General features: G+C 40.0%; 3 protein-coding genes and 1 pseudogene across 5 annotated transcripts in view; 3 read left to right on the top strand and 1 right to left on the bottom strand.

Annotated features, from left to right (window-relative positions):
- LOC109475841 (contactin-associated protein-like 2) overlaps positions 1-10074 on the top strand; it is a 36500-nt gene extending 26426 nt beyond the window's left edge. The window contains exons 21-23 of one of the 3 annotated variants that reach the window (XM_019776641.1): positions 4136-4357; positions 6146-6220; positions 7355-10074. In XM_019776641.1, coding sequence (XP_019632200.1) covers positions 4136-4357; positions 6146-6220; positions 7355-7464 — 407 coding nt within the window. In that variant the 3' untranslated portion in view covers positions 7465-10074. Of the gene's footprint in view, positions 1-4135; positions 4358-5079; positions 5194-5508; positions 5578-6145; positions 6221-7354 lie in introns of all 3 variants that reach the window. The other 2 variants (XM_019776640.1, XM_019776639.1) reach the window with 2 other exon arrangements.
- Positions 10075-10643: 569 nt separating this feature from the next.
- Positions 10644-14595, top strand: LOC109475884 (kelch-like protein 38). The gene is made up of 4 exons (XM_019776699.1): positions 10644-10756; positions 11421-11643; positions 12097-12531; positions 12872-14595. The coding sequence occupies exons 2-4, from the start codon at positions 11452-11454 to the stop codon at positions 14321-14323; spliced, it is 2079 nt and encodes a 692-aa protein (XP_019632258.1). The 5' UTR covers positions 10644-10756; positions 11421-11451; the 3' UTR covers positions 14324-14595.
- A 2004-nt stretch (positions 14596-16599) lies between these two features.
- On the top strand, positions 16600-17100 carry LOC109475755 (annotated as a pseudogene).
- A 1337-nt stretch (positions 17101-18437) lies between these two features.
- The window catches only part of LOC109475891 (homeobox protein MOX-1-like), a 15580-nt gene continuing 14196 nt past the window's right edge, over positions 18438-19821 (bottom strand). The window contains exon 3 of the mRNA XM_019776708.1: positions 18438-19635. Within this exon, the coding sequence (XP_019632267.1) occupies positions 19477-19635 (159 nt within the window). The 3' untranslated portion in view covers positions 18438-19476. The remainder of the gene's footprint in view (positions 19636-19821) is intronic.

The following is a 19821-nucleotide window of genomic DNA, read 5'->3' as shown; positions in this document are numbered from 1 at the left end:
CCAAGGAGTTTTACTATTAGATCCATTAATGGATGATGGTGTCTGAATGGAAAGTTTTGCTAAGACATTGACCTCCAGCCTGGACTTATCTCTTGACGTTGAACTTCCTGCATCACACATTCACAGTCCCCTGGTCTGATAAGATAGAACAAGTGTGATCCCAGGAGCATCCTGTGTGGAAGTAATGCTACCTCTCGGGACTCTTTCCTTGTTTCTTTTCAGTAAGGATTATTTTTTCAGACAAAACATCCCACTATTATTATAGCAGCTTTACTGATGCTTCTAACTTTGGTCCAGGGAACATGTTACAAGTACCAAGTTGCATGTATGACATGTATGTGCCTTGGGCTCTTTAAAAACGAGCAGAAGTTAAAAGGCAACAGACTATGTACACATATTTATTAGAATTTTTTGGAACTGTGGGTATGCATAAAACAAATATGTATAACCAAACACGCTAATTTAGAAATGACTAATGTATAAACAGCAAGATTTGATCCTTTTTACCGATGTTGTCCTAAGGGATGCAATATCAGACTTTTCCATTTTGCCAATGATACTTTATATGGGCACACAGACAGCCTTTGCCAGCTATCACAGATGGCCAATAAATACCAACACCAAAGGCAGAGTTACCAAGGGAAAAATATGAAATTTCTGTAGCTGACCTGTGGTGATCAGTATGACTTGTCAGCATTTGAGTCATATGTTCATAGCTTCACTGATGATTTTTCCAGAAACATGTTTTTCAGTGACCTTTTCTTCTGCTTAGCAGTACTTTTTCTTGGCCATCTTCTTGCATTGTTTCATTGTTAGAGGATGAAGTCATCCACCCACCAGCCATAGGGACCCTTTGCATGTAGACAGCTGTTCTTTCCAGGATGTGCTTTCTGCACATGGAGTGGAGTGGTGATCGACAGTCCATGGGATATCCTTGCTTTTCTAACTTTTGTCTTGATAACAACCACCAAAGGGATTAAAGTTATTATAGTTGTTTTGCACCAATCCAAAATCATGAACCAAACCTTAGAATATAGTTAGATCAAATACTAGTAGTAGTTCATTGCTTTCTGCCATCTAATCATACTGTAAGTTCTTTTGTAGTTTCAGGCTGGTAATTACTTAGGCCCGATTTACACGTGAGTCGTTTATATGTGTTGAGCGTAAAACGACGCGAGCGCGCGCGCGGTGCGGCACTGCGCATTTTGTGTGACAGATTTTTTTATCGTATAAACAACCTCCGCCACAGAAGCACAGCATCGCGCGGCGGTTTTCTTGTTGCACCTCCAAAACGCGCAGTGCCGCATCGCGCGCGCGCTCGCGTCGTTTTACGCTCAACACATATAAACGATGCACGTGTAAATTGGGCCTTAGTCCCAATTTCCCGTTCTTTTGTAGTTTCAGGCTGGTAATTACTTAGTCCAAATTTCCCTGGTAAGGAAGAAGTTAGAAAGGTTTCTTGCTGAGAAAATGCCTGGGGAAGTATTTAACTTTACCCAGATGTCCAGAAATTTAACTGAGCAAAGTCTTTTCGAATCAAATGACTTCCTTTGAATTCAGATACCTTTCAAACTTTTTCCCTTCCAAGCATATAGGAAATTTGGGCCAAGTAATTACTTTTGGCCAGCCAAAACCGAAGCTAATAAAAACATAAAATATTAAACCCTGTATACCCCATTTTGAGGTAGACTGTAACAGTTGCTTTTCGCTTTCATTCGCAACTGATGTAAAAATTAATTTTGATTGATTAATCTCATTGAATTATGTTTTGTTTAATGTAGATGTGACAATACTTTTAGCGTACTTTATTGAGATCAGTGTTGTTCAATTCATTCTCCAAATTCACCATTTATGAAGTTGGCAAAAATTCTCTTGTTTGTCCTGTGGAAACTTGCTGTTCACTCATATTGTAATTCAAATGATTGAAATATCATGTGTTTAGGAAGTCTTGTCGTTCACAGATAACATATGTATATAGTTGTCAGGATTTGTTATTTGGTCTGGTTCACGCATTCTCTCTAAGGAAGGGGGTGGCAGGATAGTTGTTAGAGAAAGTCTTTAAAGGTCTCGTGAATAAAAGAGACTGAAGGTGTCTATTTCTTCAAGAAGAAAGAATTCTAATTCTAGGAACTGCTTTGCACCTCAGAGTTACCACAAATGACCAAGAATAAGCTTTCAAAGCTGTACAACTTTGTATGAAGAAAAGAAACTTCCCTACTTGCCAATGGTCAGTTCCTAACAGCTGTAAAAGCCATGAGCCTGACTACTATAACCTGGGGTCAAGTCTACTATATTTGGCCAAACTGAGGAAATATTTAGAGCACATCTGTGAGAGGCTGTTCTCTGAATGAGAAGGTTTGTCTGGTTTGTTTTTTTTAATACTCTAAAAGTCATTTCCTTTTTGTATCATACATGTATACCCCGGTATACGTTGTAAATCATTACGTATATTAAACCAAGTCTAACCGTATTTCCATTATTATGGATTGCAGCTCTCTATTTCTGATTTTTATGCTCAAGTGGAAAGCACAGGCATGTCAAAACACATTTTGTTGCAAGCTTGATGTCAAAGTTGATTGTTTGTGCCACTCATGACCAACCTGTATGTAAAGTCATCATGTTATATCAGTGATATCATACATGTACATCTGTACATACTACATACCTTGCCACAGTGCAGGGGTTTTTCTAGAAAAATTTGGCATGAGGGAGCAGTATCACGGCGAGGGAGCGAAGCGACTGAGGGGGGGTTGGTGCGGAAGGGGGGTATCCCCCCTGCCACTCTGTGAAGCCTTTGAAAATTTGAAGTTGAAATGGGACATTTTGAGGCTACTTGAGGGGGGGAAATTTGAACTCTTAGATAAGATTTTGGTAAGATTTTGGATTTTTTATGAGAGTAACATAGTTTGTAATGCTAGAATGTATTGTTATGTGGGGTTGTTTTTGTATTTTTACTGGAAAAAGATGATTTTGAAAAAAACTTAGGCTTCAATCTGAAAATTGATATGAGGGCGCTGGTTTGTTACATGAGGGCGCAGCGCCCTTGTTCCCCTGTTCAGAAAAACCCCTGCAGTGGCATACTGTATGGAGGAAGGTATTATTTCAATGGGATGTGATTAAAGGGATAATTCCCAATCCTACGTGGCTGAAGATTCTAAGTTCTCTACTCTTATCTCCAAGCAGATCCTATGGTGGCAAGGCAGTATCCAATTGGCCAAGCAGTTACCCAGTAATACATTTACATTAACCACTCACAGGCTAATAAAGGACATTGTTTTGCCTTATCGGATACTGCCTTGCCACCATAGGATCTGCTTGGAGATTACTCTGATCTACACTGGATATCTATCAAATTCAAAAGTTTGAAAAAAATTCTTACAATATACATTATAGACAATAGCAGATAGTCACTCTATTTCTTTGTATGTACACATTTTTTTTCATTTCTTTTTGTTTTCTTCCATTTCTTTATTTTCATTGCTACTTTTGACTGAGAAGACTGGGGTAAGTCTATTACCTAAAACTTGTAAATTCTTAGATTTTAATCTTATTTGGAAGTATTACTTGCAATATTTACCACATTTTCCTTGCCAATCTCTATGACTATGACATATGACTTGTAACACCCTTTTTTCTGGTGGCTCATCACTTCTATTTGTACTCAGTTTCTTGTACTGTTCCTCAGCCATATGATTTTGATGTAGTTCCTGAGCCTTCTAGTAGTACATTGTAGTAGTAGTAATTTTACAGTACTAGTAGTAGGCATCCTTCCATCTCGAGAGATCACTCTAGGACTGTGGCTGTGTGCAGGGTCTAATGTGGCTAATGAGCCCTACATTTGAGTGGCAGTCCTGACCACAGTACTAACGTTACTTGGGACACATGAAAGATAAGCTATTTTGTGCTTGTGGTTTCTCTTTCCGCTTCTGGTACTTTGTCTCTGTACTTTGACAGCTGCCTGTGGCGTTTTGCCTGTCCTCTCGCTAGGTCAACCTTGACCGCGTGATGCCATTCACTGCAGTCTGATGGCTGGGTCAATATCGATGCACCTCCGATGTCACATTATACAGTATGTTACTGGTATTACATGTTTAGCTTCACTAGTCTGACTGTTACTCTACTGTTCCTTTTCTAGGACATACGCCGTCCAACAAAGGTTTCAAGGGTTGTATCTCCCGGGTTATGTTCAATGACGTCTTCCCTCTCAAGTTTTACTTCCTGGACAAGCAGAACATAGAGTTCCAAAGGGGAGGTACCGTACGAGCAGTCCCTGCCGACAGTTTAACTCGTTCATCCTGTGGAATAGAGCCTGTCATCATGCCGCCAAGAACTGTGGAACCCTGGCCTACTGCGCAAGGTAAGTCATGTTCACTGGTTTCTGAGCCTCCATGGAGGTCATGCCTATAACTACTTTCCAAGCAGATGTTAAGGAAGGAGATAGGTATACAGCTGCTGCCTGAATATGTGATATGAGAAAATAAAGAAAATGTTTTTTCAATGTGGTGATAATGATTTCAATGTACACTGTATTCTAGATTCCAGTGTACTTTTTAATTAATGAATTACATGTATGTGCATTGTTCCTATATTTCCTATATTGGGTTTATGAAGTTTGTATTTGATTTAAAAGTCAGAAAATGTTTCTTGTCTGTTTAGAAAGTATTACATGTATTTGCATGTCTTGCACAAAAAGAAATTTGATTATAAAACATGTGGAAACTGGAAAGACTATCTTTTGAAACTTTTAACTTTTGTACAAAAATTGTGTAAAAAAATTGAATCCCGCTGTTCACTCCATCTGATCTATATATACTGTTGCATGGTTCATATTTTGTACTTTGTCATTCCAATTTTTCATACTTGGTGTTGGCTTTCATACTACTGTGGATATTATCCATTTTCATTCTCAAAGACATTTATGCCTCTTTTTATAAAGACCTCGTAAACTTCCCATCATTTTTTTCATCTAGATTCCTCGATACATTCCTCTGATCATTTTCTGACATTTTCATTCTCCCTTCTTCTTTCTCCACCTTTCTCTTTCTCCCATTCCGTCTCCTGTCCGCCCCCCTCCCTCAGCGGATATCTATGAAAGCACACTGGCCGAGGGTATGTTAACAACGGAGGCGCCCATAATGCCTGATGTTGTTGGTGAAAGAGCCTCTAACTCCAGTGATGCTGCTGTCATAGGAGGTAGGGGAATGTAGCAGAGAATTTGTACAATACCTGAAAGCTGGGGTAGAGTTTTTCCATTGTGTTTCCAAACGGAGAATCTACTTTCAGATAGTGGTTTCTTTTTGCAAAATGTAGGTGTTCAAAAAACCTGGATCAGTTTGGTTGCCATTCACTCCAGAAATATATTATATTTCTGCATATTAAAACACAAAATTTCTGTGAAATTTTATCACGAAGACTCTAGTTTGGTTACACACATTTGTTGGACTCTACCCTAGTACCATTGACATTTATGCTGGTCTTACTCTGAATGCCCCCCACCCCCACCCATAGGCAGCCCGTTTTACAGCCAAACGGAACCAACTGCTCGAGTGGTGTCAACTACTGGCAATTTAATTGCAGGTAAAAACATATCCACATGGACACTTGATCCAGATCAGAGGATGGCAAAGAGTTATTCTTCTCTTAACTGCTTCTACCTGGCTGTATTGTTTAACTGACCTTTCGATGGTTTCTTTTTATTCTATATTTTGTAGTCAGTACATCTGGTGATTTACCGGTAGTGGTTTGCTAAACCTCTGTTAAACCTTGCTCTCAGTGATAGTACTAGTAGTATTTCTTCTTTACTCAGACAGATTTCAGCTGTCATTTATTTGAACCTTTCTTTGATTTTCCCTAAAGCTTTAAAATGATTCCCTGATCCGAACTCTAAATCTGTAGCACCAACACAAATTTCTAAATCTTTCATCCCTCCATTTTATGCCACATTCTACCTCTTGCCTTCCTCCCTCCTGAATCAAGTGTCCTGGCCCAGTTTGCATCATGCAATGTTGACGGAACAGTCCATCTGTTCATAAAAGGGGTGCACAGCATCCCAAGATACCAGGCCAGTATTCATGCAATGGTGGAGATAAGTATATTTGTTAACATGTTAGCTAGATACTTACCAATGTTGAAAACACCAATATAGGACTTAGGGACTACGGATGGGTGCGCTCTGCCCAGATGTCTCCTCTGGACGACACTGATTGGAGAATCTTGATAGGTAGGATGCTGTTGCCTAGCAACAGTGACATCCATGTCTCGGTGGTGCTGATTGGGTATAAGGTTTCTCATCTTCACCAATGACTGAATGTGTATCTGATGTTTATGATGTTGGCCAAACAAGGAATATCATTTTCTAAAATGTCCCTAACAAAAAAACAAAAAAACATTACTAACAAAAAAAGTTGTTAGTAATGTGCAGAAAGACATTCAGTCATTTGTGGAATATGCTTGTATTGGTCTAATATGTTGTTGACACATTCTGACCTGTAATTCACTTGGTGGCAGTAGTAAATAAATGATAGAAGACACACAAACTCACAATGCAATATTGGTGCCATCCTTTCCTTTGCATGGACTTAAGAACTTTTGGCAAACATATCTCTATCTACAGCATGGCTTTTAAATGCATGCTTCAACTCAACACAGCCTGCCATAATATTTGTATCATACACAGTGCATGTAGAAAGCATCAATCCACTTGCACAGAAACATTTTTCTAACAAACATTTCACTAACCCACAGAAACACACACTTTGCTTGTAAGGCATGCAAAACTAGCACCGAACACTAACAAAGTAACATCACTCACCCAAAGAAATGCTTACATGAGGGATCAGATATCATATCATAATGACACAATAAAATGGTGGCAATTTTTCTTTTCATGATCTCTAGGCCTTCACTGACATTTTTAAGTTAAAAATCCATGTCTGTGCTTAACAGCACAGAAGTGCCCTCTTGTGGGTAATCTTGTAACTGCAGTTTTGAAATCAGTTCATATTGTGAATTATTAAACTTCTATTAAGAAATGAATGGTTTTGCCAGTTGATCAAATTTCAAAATGTAGAAAGCAGAAGTTTCATGTCCAAAATGAATTGAACAAGAGAAGAAATTTATCTGAAAAGTCATGTTATTATACATTTGTGGCCATGGCTTTCCATTAAGAAAATGACTGATACTGCCATCAAGGCCAGTTGATGAAATTTTAAAATGTAGAAAGCAAAAGTTAAATGTCCAAAATCATTTTAACAAGAGAAGAAATTTATCTGAAAACTCATGTTATTAGCATTTTCAGCCATGGCTGAAGTTTGTTTCCATCCCACTGACTGTAACTTACAACGTCCCCAAACAGGCATGGTCGCAGTGATGATTGTAGCAGTGTCTGTCCTGCTATTCTTGATGGGTCGACAGGTGTACCGTCACCAGCGGGGAAAGTATGACACCAACGAGACAGAGACGTAGGAAGAGTCACGGGACAGGAATTCTTTGTCGTCGTAAACTTCTGCCACCTCTATTATTAATTCCCCACCATACGCAAGACAGTTGTGCTGCATTTTCATGTGATTTTAAAGTAGTGTACTTTTTGAAGTTTTTTAGATCATTTTTTATTTGATTTACAGTGGTATATTACCGTAGCAATTTCACAGTCCATTTGTAAAAGAAATCCCATTGAAAAAGTGGCACAATGCAATTCTAGATACTGTTGATTGTATTTGTAGTTAAGAATCTGTTAATTGTAATGATTTAAGTGATTTAATCTGTCTTTCTCACCTCGAACATCGCTGTCCAGGCGTTGTGGCGGTGCTGATTTTCGTGCTCCTGGTTCTCCTGTGTATGCTCGCTCGCTATGCCTTCCGACACAAGGGATCGTATAATACCAACGAAGCTAAAGGGGCAGACCAGGCCGACGATCCTGACACAGCCGTGGTGGCTGGGGACCCACGCCACACTGGGAGTGACGTTGGCAAGAAGAAAGAATGGTTCATCTGAAGAAAACACTATAGCAAACGGTTCTAAGTCTAGAAGGAAAAATATGCAAAAAAGAGACAAAAGTTTCATCCTCTTACTAGGGTTCCGCAGCAAAGCATAACTTGAAAAGAGAGTATACTGAAGAAAAAAAATGAGAAACAATCTTTGATCAATGACAGACATGAGACGGTTTCAAAAGAAAAAATTACCAGCTGCAGTGGTAGATGTCAATATGAATGCACTTATGCAACTTCTATCTTCAGGACCGGAGGTATTGAGAAAGATTGAAACAAAGAAAGCCTTGAAGAAACAAACAGCTGCCTTGAAGACTTGCCTTATGTGTAGATAAGAAAATCATTTGGTGCTGTCACTATGTAACGTTAACAATAGAACCTCCATGGTCACAAAAATGCTATTGGCCCTCAGTCAAAAATCGTTAAACCAGAATATTGATAAAATAGTTTTTTTTGTCACAAAACAGACATTTGAATCAAGCAGTTCAAAAAGTGATTGATTTAAAAAGAAAAATTATTTTCTGCTGCATTCTGTGAGTGACTTCTGGCTACATGTACATGTAGATGTGACTGACCTACAGTATTCCTTGCTGACCTTATACTCAGCTATTTGCCTTTCTTTCTAATCTCTCTCACATTTCTCGAATGTGCACAATACTCGGTAATTTCTCAACTTTCTCTTTAATTGTATTTTAGTTGTGTTCAATATATCATTACATAAAAACCTGATACGTACAATATAGCACAAGGACAGAAAAAAAGTAAAAAATGTGAAAACTTGTAAAATTAAGACAATATGAAGCCTTAGGGAACACATAGTGAAGATATGCTGTTGTGTTTATTTTGCCATGTTCTAAGCTACTGAAACTATTTGCAAAGCAAAAGAGAAACATTTGAAATGTTGCTTATATAGTTTTTGATATTGATTCTAATGCTAGTCAGTATTTTTTGCATGTATGGCCTGATCGATAAAGCATACAAGATTGTCATATATATACATGTATATCATATACAAAGCAAATCTGGCAAGGAAAGTTTTTTGCCTGACATCATAAGTTCCTTTACACAAACAATGTTTGCAGTATCCAAGAGTTTTCACTTCATTATTGACAATCAAATTGTTTATCTAAGCTTGCAACATTTCTAGATGTTGGCTGTCTTTTTTAACACTGTAAATACCCATGAGTATATTGAGTTATGGTAAACAATTATGGTGGATGTATATTTGTTTCAGTGTCCTTTGTCTATAAGTGAATTATTTTGGGCATGGGATCTACTTTTATTTCTTATGTTTTTATGGTGTGATGATGGATGTAAGACTAGAAATATAGTTATAAAAAAAGCCAGTAAAATGAACAAGTACATGTAGCTTTCTTATTGATAGATATTTTTCGAGTGAGTGTTGAAGTAAATGGCTAGTTACATGCTATTGTAAGAAGGTAGAAACTATGGACAAGGGCTGTATTGCCCATCTTCAATGGATGCACAAAAAAGAAACAACTTGAGACTGTGGCCACAGGTATTCTGGATGTTCTTGCTGTCCCATTTTTATAACACACAGTTCTATCAGAAGAATAGAGAAGAATACAATTTTCCCAACATCTGCTTAGAGATTGAACGTAGTGACTTGACTTGTACTTGTCAGCATGGTAAATCGGAAAGCTTATAGGTATACTCATAAAAGAAGTTCCAAATTAAAGGTAGTTTCGAGAACAAAGTGTACTGGAAACTCTTTCCTTGTTCATGTATAAAACAGCTATTTTATGTGCAGTACAATCATGTCTTTAACACAATAAGAATTCTATACATTGATTTTTGCCAGTAAATATTACCATATTTTCAGTTTTCAAGTGTATGTCACATGAAAGAAAAAATACATTTACACATCATACAATGTAGTTGCCTTATAAAATATGTTGAAACACTCTAGCCGGGCGATTGCAAATGTAAAATTGACTTAAGTAGTATATATAGCAGTCAGTGTCTGTGAATTAGGCCATATCTATTTTGGAATGATATATCTGGGTGCTTGGTATTGGGCTCGGCTTTTTGCATATCATGTTTTGTAATAAAAATTTGGAAGATGTCACCAATGTTGTTCTTGTCTGTACTTCATAGTTGTTTGCTACATTTTGATGTTTATTAGAATTTGTGGAAGGGTACAAATATTTGATTTTGAAGGGCCAAATCTAACAGGTTGGTAAATTGGATTGAATGAAATACTTGAGGGATGGCAGCTGTAAAAGTCAAGCCATCTGTAATGCAACAACAATAATAATGTATGGATTTTATTCTTATTAATGCACTAAGAGTGCAACAAGCTGATTGAAAAAAATCCCTCGGGGAATACAGATTAGGCCACAACATAAGGCCACAACAAGTGATTTTTATGGATGAAATCTGTGCTCGCATTAATTTTTGCTTGACTTTGGAAAAAAAAATTGTTCCCCTCTGACACTGGTCAAACATGCTGAAAGTGGACAAAGATGTCAGTTGCCATGCCAGAACGTGGATGGCAGATGAATATGAAGACAAGGATCCGCTTTAGCAGCGACGTTAGGAAGTGGGCAAAAACTACGGAGGATGGCACCCAGGCTAAGCGTTCTTTGTTGTCACATTACATTTGCAGTCTCTCCTTATACTGTGCGTTTGCCTAACATGACACGTGTTGGGTAATCAGGTAGCCAATGTTGACCTTTGACATATGATGTCACCCTTTGACCTCTGCGGTAGACTTTACCACTGCACTTCGAATGCTGAAGACTTGAAAGGTAGGATGTTTTAACATCTTGGTAGCGTAGTTAGCGAGGCGTATACTGTGTTTCTTCTTCTGTTTGAAATAGTTGATGTTTTTAAGTATGTTGTGGAAGTTGTAACATCCTTTAAAAGGCCAGAGTATGGTAGCACTCCTAACTGTAAGTTTAGACTTGCATATGGCGGGAGAATATTTTGGGGAGGGGGGCGGCTTGCTGAAAATGGGATTTCGAGATGACATTTGCTTGTTCAGTTGCATGTGGGTGTGTTATGTATAGATTTCTCATTACTATCAACAACATGATTTGTTTCTCCCGGCACATCCGTTTGTCAGTTCAATACTATAGAACCGTCCTCTTCTTGTCAAGTGGTATGTTTCGTCTACTAGCTGATACTTTTATAATGATGCTCCAGGTGAGTCACTGACAGTAGTCTAAATCCCCTGTCTAAATCCCTCCTGCTATAGAATTGCAACATAATGTAACCCAACACTAGTTACCATGGTGACAGACGTCTAGTTCAGGTCATTGACCTTATGCCTTAATGGTTTGGAGAAGAAGAAGAAACAGAGCAAAAACTATTTGTTTTCCTTCGGTAATAATAAAAAGATGACGAAGGAAATAGTCGACATTTGCCCTGTGTCATCTTTTATAATAATAATAATAGCATATGTTGTTTCAGGACTAAGAAATCATCGACAGATTGCGCAGCCATGATGTTTTGGGGAGACTATCTGGACGACTATGATGATTACGATGACTACGGCTCGGACGATCACGACTGGGGATACGATGATTACGGTGACGACTACTTCACCGACGGCGAATCGCAGGGCAGCAATAGTACCAAGTCCGGCGACAACGCGGGCGGGCGGCACTTCCGAAACTACCAGCGAGAGATGCAAGTATGTTTGTTTGTTAATGTTATGTTTACTGAAGGAAAACATTGTTTTTGCTCAGTTTCCTCTTCCTCTTCTTCTTGTTGAAAAACTAACCTCTGCTCTGGCCAATGACCTGATATTTGTACAAATGGTATAATGTTATGGAAATTGAAAAAACAATAAGGTAATTCAAAATTGATAGGAGAGGTCAACAAAGAAAAACAAAATAATTTAAACATAATCCAATTTTGTACATTTACAACAAAGGTGCCAACAAAATTGACAAAGGTTTAAATAAATAAAATAACTGAATACAACATAATGTCAAAATAATCATAATTCCAAAAATAAATATGATAACATAAGTTAATCAACCGTATAATTAACTGAAAGGTAGCAACAGAATAATAACTTATTCAAATGAAACATTCTGTACAATGAGATACCATGTGTAGCTTTTGCTTGCTACCACCATAGGTTCTAGAAGAGCTGAACAGCCAACGGAAGAGCGGAGAATTCCTGGACGTTGTTGTTGAAATAGAAGGGAGAGAATTCCCCTGCCATCGCGCTGTCTTGGCTTCCACACCGTACTTCAAGGCTATGCTGTCAAGCAAGCTGGTAGAAGGTGACTCGAGAGTCATTAAAATCCTGGGCGTAGACTCCATATCTTTCTCCAAACTGTTAGACTTCATCTACACAGGAGAAATTGACATTGGAAAAGAGAATGTACAGGATATACTACAGGCAGCACACATGTTACACTTTGAAGATGTACAGAAGTACTGTATTGAGGTCATTGAGAAAAACTTGGACCCCTCCAACTGTCTAGGGGTACTTCGTCTTGCTGACCTGTACAATCTGGAGACGTTGAAGAAGAAGGCATGGGACATGGCACTTCAAGATTTCACCAAGGTAGGTTGAAAGTGGAATTTTTAGTAGCTTCCCATCCAATAGTTATTTGCCAAGGGACATAAATATTTCAAGCTGATCGACCTTTTCTAGCTCCATGATCTGACCCGAGTGATGAAACGGTTTTCCAACATTGACATTGAAAATATAAGTGTCCTCAGGCTCATGCAAGTTCTTATTTGTTAAACTGTATTGTATTAGTTGGATCAATAGAGATTGGCAAAGTCTAATAACCTACCGACCTAATTATTTCAAGACTGAAACAGGAAAGACAACATTTTTTCCTAGGCCTCACCATTTTAGCTCAATGTAGGTAAGTAAATCAATGTCAACATTTTTGCAGGTAACTACCCATGAAGAGATCAACGACCTCACACAGACAGAGTTACTGGGCCTCCTGAAGGACAACAACCTCAAGGTCAACAGTGAAGACGATGTCCTTGACACGGTCTTGAAGTGGGTAGAGCACGACTTGGAACAACGGAAGGAGGCACTGCCTGACATCCTCACTGCCGTACGATTACAAAGTGTCAAGACAAGTGCTTTGAAGAAAGCTCAAGCCAACACCTTGGTGAAGGAATGCAGAAAATGTTCTGAGATGATGAAATCTGCACAGGAGATGCAGGTAAAAGAACTAGAGGGGGTTGTAATCGACACCGAAGAAGTGACGCTTCGCGAGGGAAAGTCTGATGATGTACTGGTCCTTGTTGGTGGCTGGCGAACCATCCCGACTCCGCTCCACATGTGGAAAGAAGAGGATGAAACTGACCCCCAGGTGCCCCTAGGACAAGTCCTGTTAGTTGATCCTGATAACAGTAAGACATATCATGTAACAGACCTTCCTGCAGACATTATGGGGTACATGAGTGTGGCCGTACATGGTTCAAAGTTGTACGTCACGGGTGGGTGCGTGGGAATGCCATCTACAGACAGTGGCACTGGCATTCCCTCCAATCAGGCCTTCTGCTATGACTTTCCCAAAGACAAGTGGCATAGGCTACCCAACATGCCGCATTCGCGATGCATGCACGGCTCGATAGTATTAGACGAGAAACTGTACGTTCTGGGTGGCAGTGACACACAAGGGGAGACCATGGACTGCTTAGACCTGTCTAGAAATATGTGGTCCTCCGTCAGTGCACCATACCCACACATAGAGCTCTCCCCAACGATGACAATTTGCAACAACGAGTTGGTCTTGGCCAAGGTCGTCAAGCACATGGGAAACATCACGACCATGCAGAGTGACCTTGATGGCGGACACGAGTTCCACCTTGCCCTTGACACGCAGTGGACTCTCCGCGTACAGTCGTACTTCCCGAGAGAAGACGACTGGATCTGCATGGAAACCGAGTATGAAGACTCAGACGAGGAAGTCTTCACGTTTGTCGACAACTCCAAGGTGTGCATCCGCTCCAGCGCGTACTACCAACAGCCTTACATCTTCAACTTCGAAGACGGCACCCTGAAGCGGAACACGGAAAATCCCAACAACTTCCCCGCCACGGGGATTCACTACCGTCTCCAGCAGGACTACGCTCACAGTTTCACTGACATTCCAAGTATCATGAACGACACCGTCAAAAAGTACAGCTTCAAGAGGTTTGAGGGACACGACGGTCCGTTTGCGACGGTGAGCTCCGTATCGCTACCGTACGCCGTCCACGGCTCGGGCTTCTCGGTGGGAAAGAAACGGACAATCGGGTGGTTCTGCAGGGACCTGGAAGTCATCAAGGGGGAGGATGATGAGGAAAACAGGGACGATGAGGATGAAGAAAACTTTGATGGCACATGAAAAGGAAACAAGGTTTTCTGTCAGGACAGGAAGTACATTGAGTGTCAGTGGTTCATTTGTGTCAAATGTTAATAATCAAGAAAAAACTTCTACATATGGCGCTGTGTGTGGCATCTTTTTCAAGGACACATTTCAGTTGTCTGAAATATGTATAGTTGGAGCAAGGAGCTTCAATGTCCTTTGTTGGAGAGATAGAGAAAAGATATGTACTAAACCTGTTAAGTACTGTACTGATGTTATGAACATGTTATGTCTTGTTTTCAGTAAAATCTGTACACTGGGTACCAACCGGTGCTAGATGATAGAAGAGCACAACTTAATTTAATTGCTGTGTTTGATGTTGATCACATCACATGTTAGATAAAAGAGGTCAACATCAGCTATCTATTGTATAAACTGGCATGTTTTTTGTTGTGTTTCACAGCTTCTGTGTCTGTCCTAAAAAATACACCAAAGATTTAACACAAATTGGTTGTCTACTTCTCAGAAATAGCATACATGTGATATGCAGCAGCAACAAATTGGATGAACAAAATGGATGCTTGCTTTCAAAATGGCTTCCTTTATTATATTTAGAAGAAACAAAGGAATTTACGAGTATCATAAAACATGCAGATATACTTTATACATTTCTTTATAATAAAATGCACCAAGGAAATAAATATTGATATATACTTAGTCTTAATTCACCAATTATTGGAAAATCTTAGATCTCAATAGAATCAGGACCTACATAAACTACGTATGTTATGGTGGGCTTTGACATGTTTATACAGAACAATGTTTTGGTTGGATGTGTTCTTCTATAGTGCATGTGAGGGATATAAAAAAAACCTTCAGTGTGACAGAGAGGGACACAACTGTTTTGGTCATGGCAAATTATTCAACATTGAGTCAACATGACAGAAGGTCTACTAGTTCTCTACTGTATGTATCTGTGAGAGAAATCTTTATTTTTTCTATTACCAGGTAACCTGTTAGAAGATTTAGAATTAGAGTTTATGTAGAGGAATAGATGTTCTATTGAGTTATTTCATTTCAAGTCAGATTGAAGAATATTCTACTAACTGTAATCTTACGTTACTAATGAACCTCTACAACAAATTTAGATTAAACATTTTTTTATATTTTAGGCTGTCACAAAAGTTGTACATTTTTCTGTACATGTTGAAGCACCTTAATCTATGGTTATGAAAACTTAGCTGTTTTTCTTTCGTAACTTTTTGTGTAAAGGTGCATGTCACTTCACTGTAAGATCACAGATTGAGTTTTATAATGCTGTTAACATGAAAGTTTGTGTACTTGTACTAGTGGTTTGTAGCAAGCAAAAGAAAAAAATGAAAACATAAGATTCTAGCTCTGTTTTCATTTTTCCCTTTGTGTTCATCATTAGAATTACCGTGTCAACCTTTGATTGTATTTTACTATTTTTGACAGCAACTCCTGAAGTCTGGTAGACTACACATTGCTGTAATTATATTTCTAACCGCTAGGTAGCGTTTCCCTGTGTCTGTTTTACCCACTATTCAATGGGGAGTAAAATGGGGGTTTTCAATGGTCCTCTTGACTCTATTAAAATGTTATAAATTAGGGTCAAAGAGATAACAAAAAATAATATTTTTTTTGTTCATGGTAAACATGGAAAAGTAAAGGTAAACATGGAAAACACCTGTGACTGGACCTTGGTTAAGTTTTTCATTTGGCTCATCCCTTATCATTATTATTACTATATGTCTTGATTCGTCCTGGCACGAAAAGACATCGTAAAGAAAACGTTGGTTATTAATCTATTAATAATGGTATTGTGACTGGGTCATCGTGAGTTATTGGTTAAATTTTAGACACTCCTTGGTGAGACGTATTGCCAATAGTCGGTATTGATATTCTTTTCTTTCCGCTATTTCTACAGTAATTTTTTTTTGCTGCCTGTCCCAGAGAGAGTGCAAGTTTATACCCAGGTATGCAACTCGTTCATCTCATAAGTTTCGTTTCCAAATCAGATTTGAGATACCGTTTTTGACACGTTCAGGCTCTCCTTACGCTGTCCAATCCATCTTAATCTAAACAGACTGGGACACCGATAAAAAGTTGATCCAGGGCTTCTCCTATCAGGTTATTTGTATCCGACGATTCGGGGCAAATATGTCCCTTGGGCGACAACACTGGTGGGGTAGTCAGGCCACGTGCACTTTCGGGACCACACATTCGGTTGGGAAAGGAACTTTCGTTTTTTTTACTTGATAACCTTGTAAGATGGAATGAAATGGCCTCCCCACATGGAGGGAGCTCGCGATCAAAGCGGTACGGGGACCCTGGTCGGTCTGTCGTGCCGGCAGGGGAGCGCCCCGGCCCGTGACTCTACCCGGCCCGACTCCGTTCCCACCGGCAGCCGGCGCGGCCATGTGTGGCGGGATCGTGTATCCAAACCCCATTACTCAGTGTCAACGTGTTTTTCTTGGGCCGAGGGGCGTGCGGAACGAGGCACACACATGGTCGCAAGACTTTTTCGCCGGCGAGAATCAAACGGAGCCCATTCGCTCTTCTTCCGCGTCGTTCCCAGTTGATGTTTTTGGTGGGATTTGGCGCGGCGGGGTCCTGCCCAACGCACACCGTGGGAGAGTTTCTCTCCGGTTTGGCCGGGTTCCCGGGCACGGCACACACACCGCACATGTGGTGTCGACATGCCCCGACCAATGGCTCATCCCTTATCACTGGGCCGATTTAATTATAGCCGTGTTGTGTTTGGGTTAGATCGCCATCGAGATCTTGAGAACTAGGCACGCCCAGAGACGCGATAGGTCGCCCTGAAAAATCTTTGATTACTGTATAGGACGTCAACCCTGTCAACTGCAAAATGTGCAGTTCTGTGGCGTCTATAGGTACAGCTGTATACCCTGGTTACCAAACCTATTTTAACGGCTGAGTTGAATTAAAGAGACTCGACAGCTAAAACAGGTTTAGTAACTAGGCTAACAGATGTAGAGTAGTACTAGTAGGGTGTAAATATATAGTAGAGAATGGTATGGAAGAAGATTATATTAAAGTCTACTGTGTACGACAATCGGCAACCTAGTTGCTCCATTGGTGTGGCTTACGCACAAATACTGAGCGTTCGAGTCTGAGGTCTATTACTAATTAGCCTGGGTGCCATCCTCCGTAGTTTCCACTCGCCCCCTAATGTCGCTGGCTACCACCGTAGGGAGCGGGAGGAAAATACGGAGGCACCCAGGCTAGGGTCTGTCTCATCAGGCCAGACTTTTGCTCAGTCTATATGGCAGGACAACATCACAGATTGGACGTCCATATAAAATCTGTCCGAGAGGCTGACCGCTGCAAAAGACAGAGAGGTCTGGAGACAGATGTCCATCCTCATTTCTAAGGTAGATGGACAACCCACAACGACCAGGCAAAGGGATAAGGTATATAGGTAAGGCAAGTATCTGAGGGGGTGTCTATGGTAAAATTGATTTTTGGAGCCGAGGTACTAGTACTAGTACTTCAGATACGACTTTGCAAGGGTGTGACTAAAACACTTAAGGTTCCCAGACTAGCTACGAAACTCCAACCACAAAAATCTTGATGTCAAGTGAACTTCTGTGGGGGAGTCGGGACCTCTGTCTTCAAAGTACACCAGGTGTTCGGAGGATATTCCATCTTAAACACTGTAAAATCATGGTCAAAAGAACACACCACGCCAAGGATTTTTGATACACAAAAACATGTATTTACAGTAGTGCATTATTGTCCATAGCGCTCGAACTATGCAACATTAGAAAGTACAATAAACACGCCTCTGTACCCCATGTGTAACTAAACAAGTTGGTATCAGTAGAACACAGATGGGTGAAAACAAATGCTGACAGGTGCTGAGGCGAAACATAAACTGGAAAGATCAGTAGAGAGTGGGTTATCTTTGTTACAGGGTCAAATCGGCATTTTTCTTAGTCCGCTGTTGACAGGTTTTCCACGTTACAACAACACGGTCGATTCTCATTATATGGATACGGTTTCACTGGTCCATTTACAATGTGGCAGCTGTTTTCCCTCCAAGTGGTTTCGGCCCTTCGGAGTACAACAAAGGTACGGTGTTTTGAAAACCGCGAACGTTAACATTCAAGAACCCAACGCGACTCTTAAAGTCGTTTGCAGTTCATAGAAATAGTTTGAACATTGCAATGCTTATTTAGATAGGGGAATTTAGATAAGAACAGCAACAGAATTGGTTGTTTTGATGACTGGATCATAGCTAACAAGCCTAGCATAATCTGATCCCACCTGACGCATACTTAGCAATGTTACAGCTAGTCTTCCCACACATATAGCATACCGATGTTTATATAGCCGCCATATTGACAGTGGGAACTAAAATTTGGCGGGAAGACAGCATCAATGAAAATAGTCTGCGATTGGCAGCTGGTGTGGTATCACATTCAGGGCTCATAAAACTTGCCACACACATAGCTCCAGTGATACCTACATGCCACGAATTGTATTGACAAATGTGGGCAATACTAGGACGATTAGAACGCAATTTTCTACCTCCTTCTCTCCATGTTGTGTTGTTATCACCGATAACGAATTCACATTTCATTTTATTTCTCCTGCCTTGTAGGCCAAATGATTAATTAAAACATACAAGTCAAAAGAGCTCAATTGTTATCCAACCATTCAGTAAAAAGAAAACTACAGTACAACATTAGCTATTCTATGCTCGGTCAAAAGAAGTACATGTATGATATGATGCACATGTACTGTCAGAAATCCTGCCATATATCTCACGTGAAATTACGTGACATAACGAGAACAACGCTTGAAATATTCCATAAACAAACTACAATTACTGATGATTAGCTCTGCTGTCATCAACACCTTATATTTACTATTTACATGGAATGAACACGTTCTAGCTAACGTTACAGAATTCTGCGAGAAACCAAGGACATTATGAAACTACGTTCAAATCAGTGAAAATTTGTAAGATTTGTTTTTAAAAAAACTCCATCCACCGTTCTGATGTAAAAAGTAATAGGATTCAGGTACAGACGACTATTGTTTTAATAGTTTCGAAAAAATAACAACATGTTTTAGTGGGTGAGGACGGCAAAAATGTGTGCCGAAGCGGTGTATTATGGGATTTAAGAATATTATGGGTACTAGCTGTTGTGTACATGGTCTCCGTTCAAACATGGCGGCTCATCTTCAAGGTCAGGGTCACGCGGCAGAAGTTCCTTCAGAGCTTCCTTGTCTCTCATGGCCGCTCCTCCCTTCGTCCTCTTCCACTTCATCCGTCGGTTCTGGAACCACACCTTTACCTAGAAAGGTACAGAGAAGTGAGAAACTCAATCAAGACATTAAAAGAATAGCCTCCTTCGCAGTCTTGTTGGGCGTCGGCGTTATTTTTTCTCTGAGCGACGCGAGTAATATGCGGCCGCGAGGGACGATTTGCTGCCGAGGGAGTTTTGCCACGGAGAGAAGGTTTCGCGCTCCAACAACTTTCT

This window comes from Branchiostoma belcheri, unplaced genomic scaffold (genome assembly GCF_001625305.1).
Source record: "Branchiostoma belcheri isolate BF01 breed outbred unplaced genomic scaffold, Haploidv18h27 scaffold35, whole genome shotgun sequence".
In the NCBI taxonomy this organism is placed as follows: Eukaryota; Metazoa; Chordata; class Leptocardii; order Amphioxiformes; family Branchiostomatidae; genus Branchiostoma; species Branchiostoma belcheri.
The sequence above is the reverse complement of the archived record's forward strand: the minus strand, read 5'-3'. Positions and strand labels throughout refer to the sequence as shown.